Here is a 23,934-nt window from a genome sequence, read left to right as displayed (position 1 = left end):
ATCACCAGGCACTGGGTTTCATCCCTGATGATGCTCTGCAAGGCCTCTACTGCAACTGTCTTCAGTTCCTGCTTGATCTTGGGGCATTCTGCCTTCAGTTTTGTCTTCAGCAAGTGAAATGCATGCTCAATCGGATTCAGGTCAGGTGATTGACTTGGCCATTGCATAACATTCCACTTCTTTCCCTTAAACTCTTTGGTTGCTTTCGCAGTATGCTTCGGGTCATTGTCCATCTGCACTGTGAAGCGCAGTCCAATGAGTTCTCAAGCATTTTGCTGAATATGAGCAGATAATATTGCCCGAAACACTTCAGAATTCATCCTGCTGCTCTTGTCAGCAGTCACATCAATAAATACAAGAGAACCAGTTCCATTGGCAGCCATACAGGCCCACGCCATGACATTACCACCACCATGCTTCACTGATGAGGTGGTATGCTTTGGATCATGAGCAGTTCCTTTCCTTCTCCATACTCTTCTCTTCCCATCACCCTGGTACAAGTTGATCTTGGTCTCATCTGTCCATAGGATGTTGTTCCAGAACTGTGAAGGCTTTTTTAGATGTTGTTTGGCAAACTCAAATCTGGCCTTCCTGTTTTTGAAGCTCACCAATGGTTTACATCTTGTGGTGAACCCTCTGTATTCACTCTGGTGAAGTCTCCCTTTGATTGTTGACTTTGACACACATACACCTACCTCCTGGAGAGTGTTCTTGATCTGGCCAACTGTTGTGAAGGGTGTTTTCTTCACCAGGGAAAGAATTCTTCGGTCATCCACCACAGTTGTTTTCCATGGTCTTCTGGGTCTTTTGGCGTTACTGAAATCACCGGTGTGTTCTTTCTTTTTAAGGATGTTCCAAACAGTTGATTTGGCCACACCTAATGTTTTTGCTATCTCTCTGATGGGTTTGTTTTGTTTTTTTTCAGCCTAATGATGGCTTGCTTCACTGATAGTGACAGCTCTTTGAATCTCATATTGAGAGTTGACAGCAACAGATTCCAAATGCAAATAGCACACTTGAAATGAACTCTGGACCTTTTATCTGCTCCTTGTAAATGGGATAATGAGGGATTAACACACACCTGGTCATGGAACAGCTGAACAGCCAATTGTCCCATTAATTTTGGTCCCTTAAAAAGTGTGAGGCACATATACAAACTGTTGTAATTCCTACACCGTTCACCTGATGTGGATGTAAATACCCTCAAATTAAATCTGAAAGTCTGCAGTTAAAGCACATCTTGTTTGTTTCATTTCAAATCCCTTGTGGTGATGTATATAGACAAAAAGATTAGAATTGTGTTGATGTCCCAATATTTATGGACCTGACTGTATATGTATATATATATATATATATATATATATATATATATATATATATATATATATATATATATATATATATACACACACATACACACATACACACATACACACATACATATATATATACACATACATACACACATATATATATATAAAAAAGAGATAGAAATACAATATATATCTCCTGAAAGATATTCAGGTCTGGACTTTGACTTGGCCTTTCTAACACCTGGATACCTTTATTTGTGAACCATTCCTTTGTAGATTTTGCTGTATGTTTGGGATCATTGTCTTGTTGGAAGATAAATCTCCATCCCAGTTTCAGGTCTTTTGCAGACTCCAACAGGTTTTCATCCAGAATGGTCCTGTATTTGGCTGCATCCATCTTCCCCTCAATTTTAACCATCTTCCCTTTCCCTGATGAAGAAAAGCAGGCCCAAACCATGATGCTGCCACCACGTTTGACAGTGGGGATGGTGTGTTGAGGGTGATGAGCTGTGTTGCTTTTACGCCAAACATATCGTTTTGCATTGTGGGCAAAAAGTTCGATTTTGGTTTCATCTGACCAGAGCACCTTCTTCCACATGTTTGGTGTGTCTCCCAGGTGGCTTGTGGCAAACTTTAGACGAGACTTTTTATGGATATCTTTGAGAAATGGCTTTCTTCTTGCCACTCTTCTATAAAGGCCAGATTTGTGCAGTGTACGACTGATTGTTGTCCTATGGACAGATTCTCCCACCTCAGCTGTAGTTCTCTGCAGTTCATCCAGAGTGATCATGGGCCTCTTGGCTGCATCTCTGATCAGTCTCCTCCTTGTCTGAGCTGAAAGTTTAGAGGGATGGCCAGGTCTTGGTAGGTTTGCAGTGGTCTGATACTCCTTCCATTTCAAAATGATCGCTTGCACAGTGCTCCTTGGGATGTTTAAAGCTTGGGAAATCTTTTTGTATCCAAATCCGGCTTTAAACTTCTCCACAACAGTATTACGGACCTGCCTGGTGTGTTCCTTGGTCTTCATGATGCTCTCTGCGCTTTCAACAGAACCCTGAGACTATCACAGAGCAGGTGCATTTATACAGAGATTTGATTACACACAGGTGGATTCTATTTATCACCATCAGTCATTTAGGACAACATTGGATCATTCAGAGATCCTCGCTGAACTTCTGGAGTGAGTTTGCTGCACTGAAAGTAAAGGGGCCGAATAATTTTGCACGTACCACTTTTCAGTTTTTTATTTGCTAAAAAAGTTTAAATTATCCAATAGATTTCTTTCCACTTCACAATTGTGTCCCACTTGTTGGTGATTCTTGACAAAAAATTAAAATTTTATATCTTTATGTTTGAAGCCTGAAATGTGGCAAAAGGTCGAAAAGTTCAAGGGGGCCGAATACTTTTGCAAGGCACTGTATGTATATATATATATATATATATATATATATATATATTCTATCTGGTATGTGCAATGCTTCTGCTCATTGCCAGGGAGGTCTATAACACCCCCTGTAGTGCTGAAAGATACATGGGGGCTGTTGATGACAGCCGGGCTCCTAATGAATGGCTTGGATTATGCATGCTATCATGCAGCCTGGAAGAAGCCATACAATCAAGTCATTAATACGGTTTAAGCAGCAATGGAAGGAAGATGATTAAAAGGAGAGAGTATTCCCAGACAACTGCTGCATAAGCGATTTAATGCAAAGCCTTGAGCGCTGGGAGCAAGGAGCATAGACAGGCAGGAGACCTTCTCACGCATTCAGAATCTCAGTATGTCAGCACCAGGAGAGGCAAGAGTTTGCTGGCGGAGTTGGGCTTTCCGACGGGCACCTACATGTCAGCATTCCACCCAATCATCCCAGTTGAGGGCCGAGCTTACCGTCTTCTGACACGCACAGGCAGCATCTCAGATAGGCCAAAATCTTTTTGAGGCACACTAAGAAAGATGGAACATGTAGCTCGGAGGCGTGCATCAGCTGACCCTTGATGTTGTGAGAGCGTGCTCTCTGACTTGAACTTCCAGCATGCAGCAGGTTGTTGTGGCTAAAAATGCTCAAAGCTATTTTGGACCTTGGTGAAAATCATGTGCTTATTTTACCTACCCAGATGTGTTCCAAATTAAATACACTAGGCTTTAATATTTTAATCCACATGGTACTGGATGCAGTGAAAGCAGACACCACTGCAGTTTTTTTTTTTTTTTTTTTTTTTAGGCAAGTACTTAATATATACACAAAGACTATCTTAAAACATTTTTGTACATGAATCTCAAATATTACCTGAAAAACCAGTACACCCATATGAGAAACTGACAAATTAATTTTGGCACCTTCCCGGTCAGATGCAAGGTGGAAGCGGGTTCCATACAGGTCGAGTCTTCTAGAAATCTCCAGAATCTGGAAATCAGCATCAGCTGGAGACATGCCACTGCAAAAGGAAATTATAGCAACACATGTGTCATTAGAATAGAATACTTATTACATGCTCACATAATTTAACAAAAAGTAAACAAAAAAATGCCAAATAATCATAAGGCTTTACTGTTGTATACAGATATTAATATGATCATTTATAAAAATGATAGCATATGACTCACATGTGCTCGTGGTGGTACTGCAATATGCGTTCTTCCAGACTGTGCTGTCTCTGTACATAGTGAGTGTTTTTCAGATTCTCCAAATCCACTTTCTGATCGTAATCCCCCACTTCAGCTGTAACAGATATGGATATATAGATAAGAATATGGAAGGAAAACCTGAAGTAAAACGAGCAAATGCTATGAGCCAATAGTCCGATAGCATAGAAGGTTATCTGTGTAACATTTTTAGATTTAAAGCACATGATCTAAGTGTAATAAACATGAAATATAACAACATCTTAGCAACATTTATATTTCACTAAGCAACTTACTGAGGTTTCTTCTCATCAAAGGAGCTGCAGCCTGTAATGATCATGCAAATCGAGTAACCCCCCCCCCCCCCCCCCAAAAAAAAAAAAAAAAAAAAAAAAAAACATGTGAGAAGACACAGGACAGCCATGTTGTTCAAAATTTCAAACGTCAGCCAAGACATTTTTTAGACTAGGAGACAGAACAGCTGTTAGCCCCCTTCCAGGAGATAGCTATAATCCCAGAAGTGCATCTCCATAGGCATGAAACTTGAGCAAACAGTTTGCCAAGTCAGGCCATAGACAATGCTTTTCATTCAACCAGAAGGTTAAACAAAAAAAGATTTGATTACCCCATCAACACACTCTGCATTGATAGGGTAATCCCTCTTGCAGAGCCATTATATTCTGACAGTGGGGAGAGTCCCCTGCAATCAGAATACAATACTCAGTGTTGCCTGCTACAGCCGGTGGCACTGATCGAATGGGAAAAAAAAAAACCAAAAAAACAACCAAACAGGCTGGTTGTACAGAAGTCGATCAAGAGATCAACTTCTGTACAACTCGCTGCCCATAGATGGGTTAAAATTCGACCAGTCCCCACTGAAACAGCTGAATTTCGATTCATCTATGGCTGGCTTAAGGGTTCAAAAGAAGTCAGGAATAGCCAACCATTCTGCTGACCATTACTTAGCAGATGACTAATAATGAGGGATTTGCTAAAGTTGTAAATAACTAACTGAATGTTTTAGCAGGAGATCTGGAACAGAACACTGCAGTATGTAAGGAGTTATCCGAATATCTGTTGGCAGTAAACATCTAGAAAAGCCATCAGCACTTCTCATTGAATGTATTGGAATCAGGCATCGTAAAAAAAAAAAAAAAAATTCATTTTGCCAGGCTTAGAAACTCAGTGTAATTAGACCCATTAGGAGTACGTGCAGGGTACCCAGGGCTAACTGATATCATAAAAGCCTGTTTCTGAGGCATACCAGTTTAGTACCTCTAGAATGCCAATTGCATGTGGGTTACTGGGTCAGGACGTGTGGTATACTCAAAATATTATTACATTTAGAAAACTGTATCGGAGGACGCGACAGCTGAATGATCATAAAGACTGACATCATATCACTTCTCAGACCTTCTCATTGGTCAGGTCATTTCTCTCAACACCCTCCTCAAGGACTAGAAAAGAGACTGCATTAGCAGTCTGAAGCTCTCCCTTACCATCAAACAAAGAATATATGACCAAATTTATGAAAGCCACTGATCCATGTTGCTCATTGACTGGACTTTGCTAAACTCACAGAACCAGGACTTTGTTAAGTATTTTCTTTCTTAAACCCTTTATGTTTTTCTGTTTCATAATTGTCTTGTTTCTTTTGTAATACCCCTTTTCTGTTTTCGTTTGCACCGTTACCCGTTTCTTATTAAACAATATTTCAAAATGTGGTGTCCAATGCACCAAGCCAGAACTTAGAGAATCCCTGTCTATTTGATGGGTGCTACTATATGGCAAATCTCTGGATATTCCTGTCTGTGGTGACAGTGGGTATAACAAGCATTTATAAAAATGCATAATTATTTAATTGTAAATATGAAATGTTTACAATAACATCTGGTAGCAAATGATCCGGGGCCTAACAGGTTAATTGCATTGGTAACCAAACCCAGTGATCGCTCTCAGTCTACTGGCACTTAGACTGTGGTCCCGCAAGCTGGAAATGTTTGTGCAGGTGAGGCCAAGAGTTTCATTGTCCTGTATCAGTGACAGCACGGTGTGACTTTGACCAGCCATTCGTACCAAGTTGGTGAAGGTGGCCAGGATTTGAACACTAACACTTTTTTTTTTTTTTTTTTTTGACAGTTCACAGCTTAAATTCATAATTTTCTAAGTTTCTGTTACAGGTATACCATAGTCACCACAAACAACTTTTAGTTTCAGTCTAGCCAAGGTTTAAGTGCACATCACACATTTTAAGTAAACAACCTGCCTAACAGCAGACATCTTAAGGTATCTGCTATTATTTTAGAAAAACAAAATGGCAGTTGGGCTGGGCTTAGTTAATAAAGTTAAAAGCCATATTGGGGCATCTTCTGTTAGGCAAGACCTGTATTTCTAAAAGGTTAAAACAACTAACAGATTTATTTTAAAGTGTATCTTGAGTCAAAAACTTACTTTTCAGCTTTGGATATAGTAGACCCTGTGTTAGAATCAGTCAGTTTTTACTGCTTTCTGTTGGGGAAGTTTTACATAATTACAATGTCTCACCATAACGGAAGGCGAGGGGGAAAAAAAAAAAGAAAAAAGAAAAGGGGGAAGGTTTACTGCTGTCTTGGTCCCTGTTGTGTTACTGTTGTGTTCAATTCCTGTCTGGAAGATACCATTGTCAGGACAGGAAGTGAGAGAAACTCTCTCATGAAGGCTTTAGACAAAAAAACTAAAAACCTGTTACCACTGTATTAAAAATTTTACAAAAAAATATACTTTATATTTTAAATCTCTGTTTGATTTAGGACACCTTCCACAGAAATTCCAGTCTCCTAAAACCCCTCAGTCTATAGCTATTAGGGCAACTGAAGTCTGACAACAAAAGTACTATTGTCTCCATTAGAGGTCGACCGATATGGGTTTTTCTCTGGCCGATGCCGATATTTAGAAATCATGGCGGCCGATAGCCGATATATGATGCCGATTTTTTAGGGCCGATATGTTAGGCCAATTTTATTTTATTTATTTATTTTTTTCCTTTTTTATTATTTTTTTTTTTTTTTTTTTTTAATCCCCCTTGATCTAACACACCTTTCCCACTGGGGCGTTTTTCAGGCACTTTTGGGCTAAAAATAGCGCCTGTAAAGTGCCTGCAAAATGGCTCCCCTGCAGTCTGTGTGAAAGACAGAGTGCTTTCACACTGAGGCGATGCGCTGGCAGGATCTTAAAAAAAAAAAAGTCCTGCAAGCAGCACGTTTGGAGTGGTGTATACCGCTCCTCCACCACTCCTGCCTATTGATATGAATGGGCACCACTGCCGAAGCGCATGCGATTTGGCAGCAGTGCTTCATGGGCGCATTTAACCTCTTCCTTGGCCACTAGCTGGGTTATATGTGCCCCACTAGCAGCCAAATAGCACCGCTAAAATTATGGTAAAGAGCCGCTAAAACGTGCGTTTTACCATCAACGCCTGCCCCGCTCCAGTGTGAAAGCAGCCTTCATAAGTGATACAGAAAATATCTTACATTTAAAACATTTATTAATCAAAACAAACCTCCAATCAGTTTACTTGTATGTATGATTTAGATAAAAAAAAAAAAAAAAATGGGCTAACTTTACTGTTTTTATTTTATTTTTATTTTTTTAAATAGTGTATTTTTTTACCAAAAAAATGCATTTGAAAGACCTCTGTGCAAATGCTGTGTGACATAAAATATTGCAACAACCGCCATTTTATTCCCTAGGATCTCTGCTAAAAAAAATATATATAATTTTTGGGGGGGTCTAAGTGATTTTCTGGCAGAAAATACAGGATTTTTACTTGTAAGCAACAAGTGTCAGAAAAGATTTAGTCTTTAAATGGTTAAACTGAGAACTTCTACACACAGAGATGACTTCATTCATTCAAGTGTAAACATTGTATCATTTTGTTCTTTTCTTGGCAGCCTGCCCAGAGAGGAGGAAGACGTTTCTATGGCAACTTACACTGACTTCTATGACAGAAGTCATTTCAAAGTCCCGCTGTAGTTCTAAATCGGCTTTTTATCAGCACAATCGGCCGATGCTGATTATTTAAAAAACGTCAAATATCGGCCGATATATCGGCCGGCCGATATATCGGTCGACCTCTAGTCTCCATAAGATATAATAATAGCTGCAGACTGTGCAGATTTGTCTTGTTGCAAGCATCGTGTGTACCATGCTCAAATCTGAAAGCAACACACAGACTTCATTTTGTTTGCTCTATGGTAGTTGGATGTGTCTACAATTCTAAGAAACCTGTATTGTTTGATGATAACAATGTTTGCTTCTCTTAAGGCACAAACGAAGACAAAAGCTTCTGGATCAAATTCACTTTTTTCTGAAATGTATGCAGCCACATGTACGAAAGTAGCAATGTGTTGTCCAGAGCAACAAGTCACATTCTACTTTTATTTTTAAAGTTTCACTAAAAACAAGAAATAGGAAGGGAGAATATAATTGGGTAATCCTCGAAATGCAGAGAAGTTCATATTTGAAGCCCTTTGTGCACTTTGATCACATTCAAGCTTTCTCCAGCATCAGCATGCATTTCACAAAGAGCTGGGACGGGTTTACTTAGAGCCCCAAGGGTGTATCCTAGATTATAGTGAGAGTCCACACCTCACAGGTAAAATACTTACACTGCAAGAGCAGAGACATAAGTAGAGCTGTAGTATTATCACTGCACACCAGCCTCTCTTCTGCAAGGTCCCTCTTGATCTGCATAGCAAAAAGGTACCTAAAGCAAACAGAACATTGGTTATTACACAGTCACATGTAAAAGAACCCTGGAATATCTTGCACATCAATCTTTGAGATCTAACCTTGTGTACTCCTCCTGCAGCTGACCAGGGTCTGGGGGGAAAAACTTCACAGCCAGACGCATTTTGGCATTTTTTGGTTCTGTAAACACATACAGTGATTAAGTTTCACAGATGTTATAAAACAATCTGTACAGGAAAATATACACCGTGCGACAATGAAGTAGTGATGACCTTACAATATATCTCCAATGAAAGCACAATATATTATGCATCATTATTTGGAAAGGTCTTAGCCCTTGTACACACGGTCGGACATTCCGACAACAAAATCCAACGGATTTTGTCCGAAACTTGTGTTGCATACACACGGTCGGACAAAGTTGACGGAAAATCCGACTATACATAACGTGATGACATTATTTCGTTACGACGGGACTACGTTCAGGCTAGTAGCCAATAGCTTTGATCTAGGAATTTGATCTGAGCATGCGTGGCGCTTTGTCCAATCGGAATTCTCTACACACAATCGGACAAAGTCAGATCGGATCATGTTGTCGGAAAGTTTTAAAGCCCAGCTCTAAAACTTTGTCCGTCTGATATTCCGACGGAAACAGTCCGATGGAGCCCACACACAGTCGGATTATCAAACAACAGGGTCCGATCGGACATTTTCCGTCGGAATGTCCAACCGTGTGTACAAGGGCTTAAACTGCAATTAAAAAATGGGCTTGAATTAAAGTGGAATTCCAGGCTAGATATAACCAAGTTTAAAACAGTTCCTACCTCCTCTTATTCTAAATATCCTGTAGAAGGAAGATGCATATACTTGCCTATTCTTAGGTCACTCCCAGTCCAGTCAAATAATCAGCTCCTAGCGCCTGGTTTCAGGGGAAACAAGGGACAGCCAACAATGAATTCCCCCTTGTAAAGGGCCAATCACATGGGCCGAATATCAGCCAGTTCAATAGAAACCAAATTGACATTCGGGCCGTGTGTACAGCAGCTGGTCTGGCTTCTGTCAAAGGGGCATGAGCGAAAAAGGTCTGCCGACCGGCAGCCAACGGCTGAGAGCACTGACTAGTGTATTTCGGCAGGGGAGGAGGGAGTCCCCTTGTCAGAACACAACAGCTCAGCTGGGAGATCACTGCACTAACATCAAAATGTTAGTACAAAATCTTCTTCGGGAGCACTTGAGTTTTATTTTTTTTTCGTTCAGCCCACTGGGTTGGCTGGTGCGTTACACAGGCTCAAGCCTACCAGTGATGTGTTCTAATATTCCTGGTGAGTATCACCACCATCCACCAATTTGAAGTGTGATACTATGTGTCAACACCACCACCAAAGGCTGAAATGCTTGCTTATCAAAATTATATGGACCTCTCATGCCAAAAAGTCACAAGCACTTGTGGCTCCATACCCAGCCAGGGCCTTTATAGCTTCAGAGGGTCTTTCAAACTGACACATCAAATCAGATGGCTAAAATACAATGGCATGTATAATAGTGGATTCTGTATCACCAGACAATCCTCAGGCCACAGGACTGATCTCATCTCAAGAATTAAAAATTCAGAAACACTTTGCCTCTGGCAAACAGTCTGGGATGGGAATAAGCTCTCCTTTGATTTTTTTTTTCAGCTATGTCAGTATAATTAAGAAGGCTCTTAGTTATGAAGGAGTAGGGCACAAGGGGCAGTGCCAGCTCACCACTATATAAACATATTTACTTTAAATAACTTCAAGAGGCTGAGTTCACAATGGCGAAGGTAACGGAAAAGGGTCGGATGAAAACAGCTTGTCTCTGCATTAAAGAACCACCTTTTCCAGAAAAAATAATAAATGCACATATTGTTGCAGAAAAAACAAAATCATGTGCATATATTTTTTTTTCTTGCAGGAGCCTGGAAAGAATTGCACCCGTGATCAAGGGTACAAGGTCAGGCTTCTGCAGACAAGCCCTGGAGCTCTCTATTCGTACCATCATACAGGTCATCTGTTTGAAAGCTGCAGGGCTTGTGAATGACTTACAAGGTATCACCAGTGCCATCGTAGCTCATTGAAACGGCAAATAAGGGTGTAAATTTTACATGTTCCAAAAGCTGAACTTATCCTTTAAAGCAGGGCTCTCCAAACTTTTTACTTTGAGGGCCACACTGTATATTTTACAGACATTTAAGGGCCGAAAAAAAAAATGTTATGTTATTTATAAATTAATCCTCAGCCATAAAATAAAGTACAAATTCAAAAAAAATCCTTTAAAAAATGCATTTTTCTTTGTTTGTTAGAAAATTTAGCAAATTAGTAATTTTTCTTCATAAACTTTGGCCACACTGCTACATATCTTTGGTAAAAATAACCCAAAATTGGTGTATATTATTTGGTCTTTGTGAAAGTTATGCTGCCAATCTCTGAAATTTATCACACCTGATGACCCTAACAAGCCAGGAAAGTATAAATACCCCCAAAATTACCCCTTTTTGGAAAAGTAGACATTCCAAAAGGTATTTAGTAAGAGGCGTGGTGAGTTTTTTGAAGTTGTAATTTTTCCCCACAATTCTTTGCAAAAAAAAAAATATCAAGATTTTTTTTTTTTTTTTTTTTAACAAAAGTGTAATCTTAGCAGGTTATCTCACACACACACACACACACACACACACACACACACACACACACACACACACAGCACAAATTACACCCCAAAACACATTCTACTACTCCTCCTGAGTATGGCAATACCACATGTGTGAGACTTTTACACAGCCTGGCCACATACAGAGGCCCAACATGCAGGAAGCTCCATCAGGCGTTCTTGGAGCATAAATTACACATATGATTTCTTGACTACCTCTTACACTTTTGAAGGCCCTGGAGCACCAGGACAATGGAAATGCCCAAAAAAGGACCCCATTTTATAAAAACAACTCAATCTATAATCTATGAGGCATAATGAGTCTTCTGAACATGTCATTTTTTTTATTTTTACACAAAGTCCTCCATGTATACAATATTTCTAACACATAGCATGCACATACCAAAAATTAAACCCCAAAATAGATTCTCCTCCTACTCCTCCTGAGTAGGGCGATACCACATGTGGGAGACTTTTCCACAGCCTGGGCACATACAGAAGCCCAACATGCGGGGAGCACCATCAGGTGTTCTAGGGGCATATATTTCAAATCTAAATTTGACTACCTATTACACTTTTGTGAGGCACTATAGTGGCATGGAAGAGAACTGATGTGGGATGGATGAGCCATGGATGGGGATGGCAGAGTATGGATGGGATGACTGAGCATGAATGAGTATGGCCGAGTACGCAAGTACAGCTGAGCACGACTGGGTATGGCTGAGCATGGATGGATGGATGGATGGATGAGTATTACGGAGTATGGACGGATGGCTGAGCATGGATGGATTGCTGGAGGAGTATGACATCATGGATGGCTGGATGAGGCTGCAATTGGCACATATCAACACTGTGGGCACTACAGATCCAGCCCACAGCGCTGCTGCACCCTATGTCTCCCCTCTCCGCTCACACTGTACTGATCGGTACAGAGAGGAGAGAAAGTAACTGGAAACAATGCTGTTTTTTTTACAAGTGATCACTCCGTAATTTGATGGAGCGATTGCGCGGTAAATGGCCGCCATTTACCGTGATCCGTGATGTGCCAGGTCACAGATATTCCCGGGTGCGCGGGAGAGGGATTTTGGGAGGACGTCAATGTACGCCCTCCCAGAGTTATCTAGCTGCACTATAGCCGTCATTCAGCTACAGTGAGGTCATTAACTGGTTAATAAATTTGCAAAAATTTCTAACAAATTTCTTTATATATTTTACACACATGTACAACTAGGTTTTATATCAACTATTTCCAAAACAGTCACACTGCAATTTGTTTATATTAGGCGTTGGAAAGTAAAATTTTCTAACAACACAATCCTTCCCCATCAGTCACGTACAGCTATATTGGTATTACAAATGTTTATGAAAGTTGTGACAAATCAACCCACTCATCAAACAAAATAATAAGTCAACTTACTGCGCAGCTGCTTGCATACAAATTTTAGATTCTCCAACCACACCTAAAATAGAAACACATAGAGTTTGCTTTTTATGGACATTGACAGTGCTATATTGTAATAATTAAAAACAGAATATCATGGGTGGATCTTCTTATGCAGTCTCTCACTTGCTACTACCAATTATGTGAAACGCATACCAAACTTCAGCACAAAAATGACACAATTCATGAAGACAATTAGAAGAAAAAAAATATATCTATAGTAAAAAAGGGTTTTAAAGCCCTTCTCTGGGGGGAAAAAAAAAGACCCTCATTTAACCAACCTCTAAATAATCACTTTAAATAGGTTGTAAACCTCTGAAAGTGCCCCCCCCCCCCAAAAAAAAACCCTGCAAGACAAAAAGGCATAATGAGCTAGTATGCATCATATACAAGCTCATTATGAAACACTTACCTTACAACAATGGCCTGCAGTGCCGCCCACACTCTGCTCCCACAGCCGTCATCTTTCACGAGTTACTTTTGGGTTCATGGGCTCCAGCGCTGTGACTGGTCGGAGCCGCAATTATGTCACTACCGAGCATACATGCGGGTGCATGTAGAGACCTTGTTTGAAGTTGAGGAAGACTGAGTGCCGGACCTTGCAGGTGGACTGGGAACCGGGCTGGAAGGAGTTTACCCACGTATGTTGCCAAACGCTATAGTGTGGCATTTAGGAAACGTTCTCAAATGTGCATGGGTGGGTAAATACACAGATGTGGGAATTTTAAATCTCTACATAGAAATTGCCAGCCAGCTACAATTGCTAGTGTAGCAAAATAGCATATATGTTCCCTCGGTATTTAAACAGAGGTGATCTTAATACAAAAAAATCCTGCCAGATACTCGCAACAGTGAGTTGCAGAGATGGGGACAGGAAAATTGCCTCAGCCCCAGATGGAGAACGCCATAGGGAATCCCCAGACGTACTGGTCTAATCTCAATGGAGGAGTATTATGCAAACTCCAGGTCTGCTGCAGAGAGAACCCCAGTGTAGATCATAAACTGGGAACCTGAGCTGCTTGGACAACTTGAGAGCTTTCCAGGATTTGAATCTACCAGTAGCTGTAGATATGATGTAGATGTAGAAATGTAGCGCCGTCTAAAGCTGGATACACACTATACAATTTTCTTTCAATTTCTTCCTAAAGATTTACTAAAACCATATAATAAAAGGTCAAACAGTTTTAATTTGTATGCAAATCAGGCAGGCCCTTGCACTACATGGTTGAAGGATTGATACCAGTGCCAAATTCTCTTATAGACAGCAGTATAACTTGGAAGTCCTCAACTGACCAGCAAGAAAACAGAGAACCTTACTAACAGCTGAAAGAAAGGAAAAATGGTAGCTAGATCTATTCACATCTGGGCAGAACAATATGTCAACTTTAAGGCCTCATGCATAACATAAAAAATGTCAGTAGTTTTGCAGTGAGTTTTTCACCATTTTTGCAATAGCGTTTAGTGTTTGTTTTTTTGGAAGAACATTTTTTTTTCTCAAAAATCTTAAAGCGGGATTCCACCCTAAAGTGGAACCTCCGCTGATCGGATCCCTCCCCCCTTCCGGTGTCACAATTGACACCTTTCAGGGGGGAGGGGGGTGGAGATACCTGTCAAAGACAGGTATTTACACCCACTTCCGGGCATAGACTCCCGTGGGAGTCTACGCCATTTCCTGCCCTGCCGTGCTGTCTGCTGGGACACACACGGGTCCCAGTGACAGCGCGGAGATTTCCTATTGCGCGGCGCAACTCGCGCATGCGCAGTAGGGAACCGGGAAGGGAAGCCGATTTGCTTCACTTCCTGATTCCCTCACCTAGAATGGTGGCGGCAGCAGCCGAGCGATCGATCGGCCTCGCTGGAACCCGGGACAGGTGAGTGTCCATTTATTAAAAGTCAGCAGCTGTAGTATTTATAGCTGCTGGCTTTTAATTTTTTTTTTTTTTGGTGGAATCCCTCTTTAAATGCTGGCGAGAGTTTTGAGGGTTTATCATTGTTAGAGCGTTTTTACAGCTGAAAAACATCTCTCAGAACTCAATAGTTTTGGGTTTTTTACTGCCCAAAACAATTGATAACAGCCTATGTGTGCGTGAACACATAAGATAACATGGAGAGTTTAATCACTGTAGAAAAAAAAATAACGTCTACAGCCAAAAGCAGCTGCTGTAAATGTCAAAAGGATGCACAAGGCCTAAATATGATTCTAAATATATTATATTATGCACCGAATGGGTTTTTTGGTGCCGAAATCCATACCGAAAATGAAAAATACACTAGGCCGAAAACCGATGCCGAAACAGCACCGATACCGAAAATGACTGTTTTTAAAAAATATTTATACAGGAGGTGGTCAGAGACTGGGGACATGGTACAGGAGGTGGTCAGAGACTGGCGACATGGTACAGGAGGTGGTCAGAGACTGGCGACATGGTACAGGAGGTGGTCAGAGACTGGCGACATGGTACAGGAGGTGGTCAGAGACTGGCGACATGGTACAGGAGGTGGTCAGAGACTGGCGACATGGTACAGGAGGTGGTCAGAGACTGGCGACATGGTACAGGAGGTGGTCAGAGACTGGCGACATGGTACAGGAGGTGGTCAGAGACTGGCGACATGGTACAGGAGGTGGTCAGAGACTGGCGACATGGTACAGGAGGTGGTCAGAGACTGGCGACATGGTACAGGAGGTGGTCAGAGACTGGCGACATGGTACAGGAGGTGGTCAGAGACTGGCGACATGGTACAGGAGGTGGTCAGAGACTGGCGACATGGTACAGGAGGTGGTCAGAGACTGGCGACATGGTACAGGAGGTGGTCAGAGACTGCATGCATGGTACAGGAGGTGGTCAGAAACTGCATGCATGGTACAGGAGGTGGTCAGAGACTGCATGCATGGTACAGGAGGTGGTCAGAGACTGCATGCATGGTACAGGAGGTGGTCAGAGACTGCATGCATGGTACAGGAGGTGGTCAGAGACTGCATGCATGGTACAGGAGGTAGTCAGAGACAGGGGACACGGTACAGGAGATGGTCAGACTGGGGACACGGTACAGGAGATGGTCAGACTGGGGACACGGTATAGGACAGTGATGGCGAACCTATGGCACGCGTGCCACAGCTGGCACGTCAAGCCCTCCCTGTCGGCACGCCAGGGGAATCCCCCAGCCAGTCAGTCACTTGCACTGACGTTGCAGGCAGGGAGGAGCCGGCTCTCTTCCTTGCTTCATTGCTAGTGACATCGGCAGGGGAGTGGACAGCCAGTCATCTTATTCCTTGTGTGTCATTTAAGTGTAAAATTCTTCTTTCTCCACCATCCAGACTCTGTTCAGCAGCTTATTGCCTCCCCCGGACCCCTACACTTCTGGTAAGGCATTCAGGGATTCCTTTTTGCAGGTACCCTATGTCAGCTCCCCCTGCTCCAGGACGACTTTGGTTCAGTCTGTCCTAGTGCAGCCTGTGAAAAAGAGAAGGGGGAGGGGCGGTGCTGGGAGCTGATTTTCCATGGGGAGAGGTGCAATGGCTGCTAGCTGGCATCCAGGGATATCGAGGAATGGCCGGATGTCGGGGATTCCTTCAATGCTGTCTGGGGAGAGCTGGACGATGAGGCAATAGAAAGATAAGGAGGAGGGTGGATCCTCCGATTTACATTGTACTGTGTGGGGGCATGTTAGTAGTGCAGGAAGCATGTGTCATGTACAGTAGGTGAGTGTAATGGTCATGTAGGTGAGTGCATGTGTCATGTAGGTGAGTTCATGTGTCATGTAGGTGAGTTCATGTGTCATGTAGGTGAGTTCATGTGTCATGTAGGTGAGTGCATGTGTCATGTAGGTGAGTGCATGTGTCATGTAGGTGAGTGCATGTGTCATGTAGGTGAGTGCATGTGTCATGTAGGTGAGTGCATGTGTCATGTAGGTGAGTGCATGTGTCATGTAGGTGAGTGCATGTGTCATGTAGGTGAGTGCATGTGTCATGTAGGTGAGTGCATGTGTCATGTAGGTGAGTGCATGTGTCATGTAGGTGAGTGTAATGGTCATGTAGGTGAGTGCATGTGTCATGTAGGTGAGTGCATGTGTCATGTAGGTGAGTGTAATGGTCATGTAGGTGAGTGCATGTGTCATGTAGGTGAGTGCATGTGTCATGTAGGTGAGTGCATGTGTCATGTAGGTGAGTGTAATGGTCATGTAGGTGAGTGCATGTGTCAGGTAGTGCATGTGTCATGTAGGTGAGTGCATGTGTCATTTAGGTGAGTGTAATGGTCATGTAGGTGAGTGCATGTGTCAGGTAGTGCATGTGTCATGTAGGTGAATGCAATGGTCAGGTAGGTCAGTGTATGTTGCACAGTGCATTCTGCATTCTTTTTGGTCCCTTAGGGCTCATTCAAAGCTGGCAGGTTTAATTCTGTGTTGGCACTTTGAAAGAAATAAGTTGGTTTTGCGTCGCGGTTTGGGCACTCGGGATCAAAAAGGTTCGCCATCACTGGTATAGGAGATGGTCAGAGACAGAGGACGTTGTACAGGAGATGGTCAGAGACTGGGGACGTGGTACAGAAGATGGTCAGACTGGGGACATGGTACAGGAGATGGTCAGAGACAGAGGACGTGGTACAGGAGGCATCCCCCATTGCAAGCCAGTGTGCCCAATTGCAGCCAGTGTGCCCCATTGCAGCCAGTGTGTCCCATTGCAGCCTGCGTGTCCCATTGCAGCCTGCGTGTCCCATTGCAGCCTGCGTGTCCCATTGCAGCCTGCGTGTCCCATTGCAGCCTGCGTGTCCCATTGCAGCCTGCGTGTCCCATTGCAGCCAGCCTGTGCAGGGAAGAGAGCCGCCTCCGCCGCCTGTTTGATCACAGCGCCGGGAACATCACAGCTTTCATTTCAATAGCTGTGTGTTCCCGGCCGCGCGCCGTCACACGCAGCCCCTCCCCCTTGTCCGGGCACTTTGATAGACAGATCATCCGTCCAATCCTGGGGATGATCTGTCTGTCTAAGTGCCCGGACAAGGGGGAGGAGCTGTACGTGATGGCGCGCGACCGGGAACACACAGCTATTGAAATGAAAGCTGTGATGTTCCAGGCGCTGTGATCAAACAGGAGGCGGAGGCGGCTCTCCTGCGCTATACACCCCCCCATGATTGGCGTCTCCAGGGGCGGGGGCGGAGCCCCGCCCCCACCCAGGCCACGACCCATTTTTGGCTCCATTATCGGCCGTTTTTCTCTTTCGGCAAATTGCCGAAAAGGGCATTTTCGGCCGATATGTTTCGGCGGCCGAAATTTCGGTGCATCACTAATATATATATTTTCATATTTTATATAGAGTGAAGTGTAGAGGAGAACCGCATACAGCTTTCAATCTAGTGCCAGATGATTGTGGTGAAAAACCTCAGATGTGTTCTGACTGATCTAAGGAAGGGCGCAAACAAATCGGCCCGAAGCGTTAATCTTTGCCTGAACAGATGATTGTAAAAATTTTGTCTGGAATAACTTGCTTGCTTGTAATCTTTTTCCAAAGATTTGATGGACTAAAGCAACAATTTTTTTAAGTGCAGCAACCTTTGGAACTGTGTGTGTGTGTATATATATATATATACACACATACACACACATACATATACACATACATACACACACACACACACACACACACACACACACACATACATACATATACACACACACACACACATACATACATATACACACACACATACACACACACATACATATACACACACACATACACACACACATACATATACACACACACACATACATACACACACACACACATACATACACACACACACACACATACACACACACACACACATACATACATATACACACACACACTAAAATATAAATCTGCAGTTGCTGGCTAGATAAAATTTCTTCCGCAGGAACAGAAATCAAAACACATACTGACACATGGCAAATATTGACATAATTTCATTCCTACCATATGCTACATTTATAACTGGTTGGAGATTAACACCACAGACCATACTGGAAAAGTATGTGCTGCCCAGAATGGAAAAAAAATATAAAAATGGCAGTCAGCTGAATTATGACTTTTTCAAAAGGGAATTTCCACATCAGATAAACCAAATTCTCGGATACTAAATGATATATTTTATCCACCCAACATTTAACCAATTAAACATGCCACATGAACTGCATTACTCTGGCTTTAGGAACATTGTGCTTAGAACTGTAGCGCCAACAAAAATCTTAGCAACTGAGCAGAGCAAACTGATCTGCATGAGGATATACTGTATATGTTACTGCCAAAATACAAAATGTTTACTAATAATTGTACATGTACTAGGGTTTTAAGATACACTCCAGCAAAAGAACGTAGAGGTGGCGGAGATAAGTCAATGCAAATTAACTATGTGTTGAAAAATGTATATATAGAGGTAATCCTTAGGCTAATGCACAATATGTCCTTTATATTTAGCTTGCTTTAACTGCACTTGACTGAGTTGCCATGCATTGACATCAAATTGCTTAATGCACTGTATTGATGCCCAGGTTTAATTTTCACAGCAGGCACCAAAATACACCACGCTTACCTTGTAAACCAACAACCCATTCAGTTTAAAAAATAAAAATGGCAAAACATAACGTGTGTGTTTGTAATATATATTTATTTATATTTATTAACCCCTCCTACTTTTATTTTTTTTTTTTTAATGATCACATGCTGTCTGCATAAGGAAGCTTAGAGATCTGGATGAGGAGAAACATCAGTGCACTGATCTACCCACTGAATGGCTCTGCGCGGGGGGTCCGGTTATTTGAGGGAAGCAGACCGAGTTCTCAGTATTGGCAGAAAACTGGCCACGCTATGCTCTCATTCCTAGTGTGGTTAGTTTTTAATAGGAAAGCAGAAGGACTAGCAGGAATTCACACAAATGAAGCAATACTAAGAGAGCAGGATCATTTTTCCTACAAATACTGTACATGGTACAGCAGGCACATATCAATAATGTGTTGGGTTTATGTATTCTTTAACAAGCATAGCAGTAGGGTGATGTGTCGCAACCTGTTACAGCGTGCTGTGATGCGTTTTACTGCAGCATGTTACAATTTGACTAAAAGCACATGAATGCCATGCATTGGTTTGAACAAAGCCTTTTGGAAGCAATGTATATTGGCTTGAACAATGCATATTAATGCACGTGGTGTTAGGGCCAGTTCACAGCAGATGTAGTTCAATGCAGCTCTGTTTTTTCTGCACCAGTTCAGTCAGTTCCGGTCAGTTTCCGATCAGTTTCTGCACCAGAAACTGACTGGAATACACGGAAACCACTGTGCATGCATTTTTAGTGCAGAAAAAATGCGCATGGAACTGCGTCTGGTGTTAACTGTCCCTAAATGAGCCCTCGTGATAAAGACCCTTGAAAACATCATAACATTGATAAGTTCACTCTAAAGGTTCTTCCTTTTGTAAATCTACCTAAAAACTTACCCTAGCCTACAGAGCAGATACTCCCAACTATAGGCTTGATTACCACTTTAAGCTGGTGTTAGGCAACTTAATATAATTACATTTTTTGGGTGATTACAGTAAATCAATTGAAGCAGGATTTCAAAACTTCTAAACAAACACAGAATTAAGCCGCATTTTTATATATTTGCCTGGAGTGGTTTATTTTTTTTTCACACTTTGATACACAAGTTCATGTTGTTTCAATTAGGTTTACCATTAAGATTCTAAAAGCACCATTTGGCCTATATGCCATAAGTAAAAAGATTTTTTATTTATTTTAGCCTGTGATATAAACAGTAATATTCATGAGACTTTATAAAAGAAACTGCTTTGTGTGCTGCATCAAAGTTAAAGTGTTTGTAAACCTCAGAAATTAAATTTGAAGAAAGTATATCCTTCGATAGTGTGCACTTGTCTCAATTAACTAGTTCAATACAGGGCACGTACACCCCTTCCTGCCCAAGCCATTTTTCAGCGCTGCCACACTTTGAACTTTGAATGACAATTGCTCGGTCATGCTACACTGTAACCATGTGAAGTGTTTATCATTTTCTTCACACAAATAGAGCTTTCATTTGGTGCTATTTAATCACGTCTGGGGTTATTTCCCCGCCCCAAAAAAAAAAAAAAAGACGGAAAATTTTGAAAAAAATAAAATAAAAAATTTTTTTCTTAGTTTCGGTCAGTAAATTTTGTAAATAAGTAATTTTTCTCCTTCACTGATGGGCACTGATAGGCTGCACTGATGGGCACTGATGAGGCGGCAAGAATATGCTGCACAAATGGGCACTGATAGGCAGCACTGATGGGCATTGATGGGTGGCATTGATGGGCATCAGTGATAGCCAGCACTGACTGGCATCACTAATGGGTACCGATTGCTTACACTTGTGGGTGCTTTATTGTAATCAGCGAACTGATTGTCAGTGCCCTGATTACAATGCCTAGATGTCCTCTGTGAGGAGATGCCGCTGATCGGCTCTCCTCTCCTCACACTCTGTCAGTGTGACTCTGTCTCGGTCACTCTGTCTTGCAATTACCGGCATCCGCATTTACATGTGACTGGCTGTGATTGGACACAGTTGATGACATGGTTAAAGAGCCACGGCTACAGATCTTTAGAGAGATTGGGGTTGCGCCGTGTCCTAGGAACACGGCACGGCCGCTCTGGGCACCGTAATGACGTCCACCCAGAACGAGAGCTACACAGCCCCACTGCCATTTGACGGCGGGGCGGGCGGCAAGTGGTTAAGAGCACTAAGCGTCAATTGTCTGCTGCTTCATTCCTCTGCTATCAGCATGAATCACTTCTGACAAGTTTTCCAAACACCAAGAGAAAAATGGTGACGGGGAGGATCTCCAGCATACAGTAGGTGATGGAAGTCCCAGCTTTATTTTTGGGAGGTGTGAAAGGGGTTGTGTCCCTTCCCTCCAATCAATTCTCAGAGTTCTCCTCACTGAGTTATGCAGAGAGTGTAACTTCGGCTTCCATCCACTTTTTTAAATTATTACACAAGCTTGAAAGGGGTTGTAAACTCTCTGGGTTTTTCACCTCAATGCATTCTATGAAAACCCTCTTGTAGTACACCAGCCCCTCAGAGCCCCCCCTTTTACATACCTGATCCCGATCGTTCCTGCATCGGGGACAAGCACACCTGCTCCAGCCGTTGTCTCAGGTCCTGATTGGATAGATGGATAGCAGTGCCATCATTGGCTTCCGCTGCGGTCAATCAAATCCAATGATTTGGAAAGACCAGGTTCAGGAAGTAAAAGGGGCGCTCTGGGGGGCTGCTGCAGCACAGGAGGCTTTTCACCTTAATGCATTAAGGTGAAAAACCTTGAGGGTTTACATCCCCTTTAAGCAATAATCCACAAATAAGTTATGCAAAGAAGAAAACAGTAAATCTGATATAAATAGAGTTGAGAATGTAAAGTGAAATATAGTAGCGTTACATACCCACTGTGACTGTGCTGTCTGGAACTCAATACCAAAATAGTCTGTCTCCACCACATTCAGATGCATGAATACTTGGCACAACAAGGCTTGGCCCGTGGTCTTTGGCTGCAAAAGACAAACAGATTTGTAAAAATACATCAGACAAAAATCGGACCAGAAATGCCTAGTGAATACACTATAAATTATTTCTACACAATTCATTTTCATATTGTAAGCAGCTGTACATTTCCTAAAAGTTCAAAATGTCTCCCTCCCTGCATCCATTGCAACAATGCACTCTGTAAATATAACCTCACAATCCCTAGATAGCAGCTTGGAATTATGTTTAAGAATCAATTATTATTATTATTACACGGGATTTATATAGCAGCAACAGTTTGCGCAGCACTTTACAACATGTGGCAGACAGTACAGTTACAAAAAAAAAAAAATACAGGAGGGATCAGAGGGCCCTGCTCGTTAGAGCTTACAATCTAGAACCATCTTAAGAAATCTGGACACACTGACATTATCCATCTCCGCCTGCTCAGTTGTTTTTATTTTTTTGGGATGATATCCCAATTTTTTTATGCTATGACAGTGAACTTTTAGACAACAGAATGAAATAGAACCAACTAGCAAATGACAGATGATGTCATTGCATCTGGGTGGACAGAACACAAAGGCAAAACCAACTTAGCTCAAACAAAGCTAAACTCCTAAACTTGAACTGTGTATGAGATACTCACACCGCATGCAGCTGGTGATGTCACTGGCCTGTGACTCTGCGCAAATGCGTGAGAGTGATGTCATCACACGGTGGCCCGAGCGCACAAACCGAGCAGGAAGACCGGTTGAAGATGGAAGCCTCAGTCATTCAACCCCCTCTTACTGCAGATTTTGGAGCCCTTAAAACCCACAAGGACCGGCCCAAGATGTGGGAGGCCCTTTCTCGTTCTTCCCATAACATCATAGCCCTAGAGAATTCGTACAAAGCTATGTCCAGATGATTACACCCCAATGAGAATAGCAAAATACCATCCTATGTATCCAGCGTTATGTTTTAGGGGTTGTTCTGATTTGGGCGATATGAAGCACACATGGCGGACATGAACCAAATTTAAGGCTGCGGATTAAGGTGAACGCTTTGTTCAATATGCTCTCATTTTAATATACGCAAGGACCCGTGGGGGAAGCTCTACTTCATAAGCCCATCTTAGGGTTAACGAAATGAGAATGCATCTTGGCAACACACATTTTTATGGCTACTAAACAAACCATTGCGAAGCGTAAAAAACACCTCTCCTCTCTTTTGAGGAGGTGAAGAGACGGGTGCATGGTAGGTTGATGAACGAGAAGCTTACCACGATACTCGTAGACACTAGGGACAAATTCCGTAAGATTTAGCAACCTTGGCTGGATCAGCGATAAACCCACCTTCTTGCTTTTTAGACCTATAAGAAATTCTAACAAGCCTGCCAGTGCTGGCCTTGAATCCCCCAGGAAGGAGCTTACTTTCTTCTCCGCGATTCCTTTTTCCTTGGTTTGCTACTCTTACGCCTTTCTTTTTTCCGTTTTTTTCTTTCATTTTTATTTTTGGTTATTTACTGCTGGATTCCTGTAAGTGGAGTCTGTTAAAGTGCTCTTTGTGCACATTTTTGGGGTCCTTTTTTCACTCACCCTTTATAGCTTTCTGGCCTCTTGGTAGGGGCGATGCCCTCTTGCGCATCAGGAGGTTTATGG

The 23,934-nt window shown here is 42.3% G+C and overlaps 1 protein-coding gene across 1 annotated transcript in view; it reads right to left on the bottom strand.

Annotated features, from left to right (window-relative positions):
• The window catches only part of FARP2 (FERM, ARH/RhoGEF and pleckstrin domain protein 2), a 205,809-nt gene that overhangs the window by 120,985 nt on the left and 60,890 nt on the right, over positions 1 to 23,934 (bottom strand). Inside the window, exons 3-8 of the mRNA XM_077488426.1 lie at positions 22,213 to 22,317; positions 12,746 to 12,788; positions 8,763 to 8,841; positions 8,580 to 8,677; positions 3,916 to 4,030; positions 3,599 to 3,746 (exon numbers count right to left, since the gene is read on the bottom strand). Coding sequence (XP_077344552.1) covers positions 3,599 to 3,746; positions 3,916 to 4,030; positions 8,580 to 8,677; positions 8,763 to 8,841; positions 12,746 to 12,788; positions 22,213 to 22,317 — 588 coding nt within the window. The remainder of the gene's footprint in view (positions 1 to 3,598; positions 3,747 to 3,915; positions 4,031 to 8,579; positions 8,678 to 8,762; positions 8,842 to 12,745; positions 12,789 to 22,212; positions 22,318 to 23,934) is intronic.

The sequence above is a fragment of the Lithobates pipiens genome, unplaced genomic scaffold (assembly GCF_037356315.1).
Source record: "Lithobates pipiens isolate NorthernLeopardFrog02 unplaced genomic scaffold, aLitPip1_a1.2 Scaffold_18, whole genome shotgun sequence".
NCBI classification, from domain to species: Eukaryota; Metazoa; Chordata; class Amphibia; order Anura; family Ranidae; genus Lithobates; species Lithobates pipiens.
The sequence above is the reverse complement of the archived record's forward strand: the minus strand, read 5'-3'. Positions and strand labels throughout refer to the sequence as shown.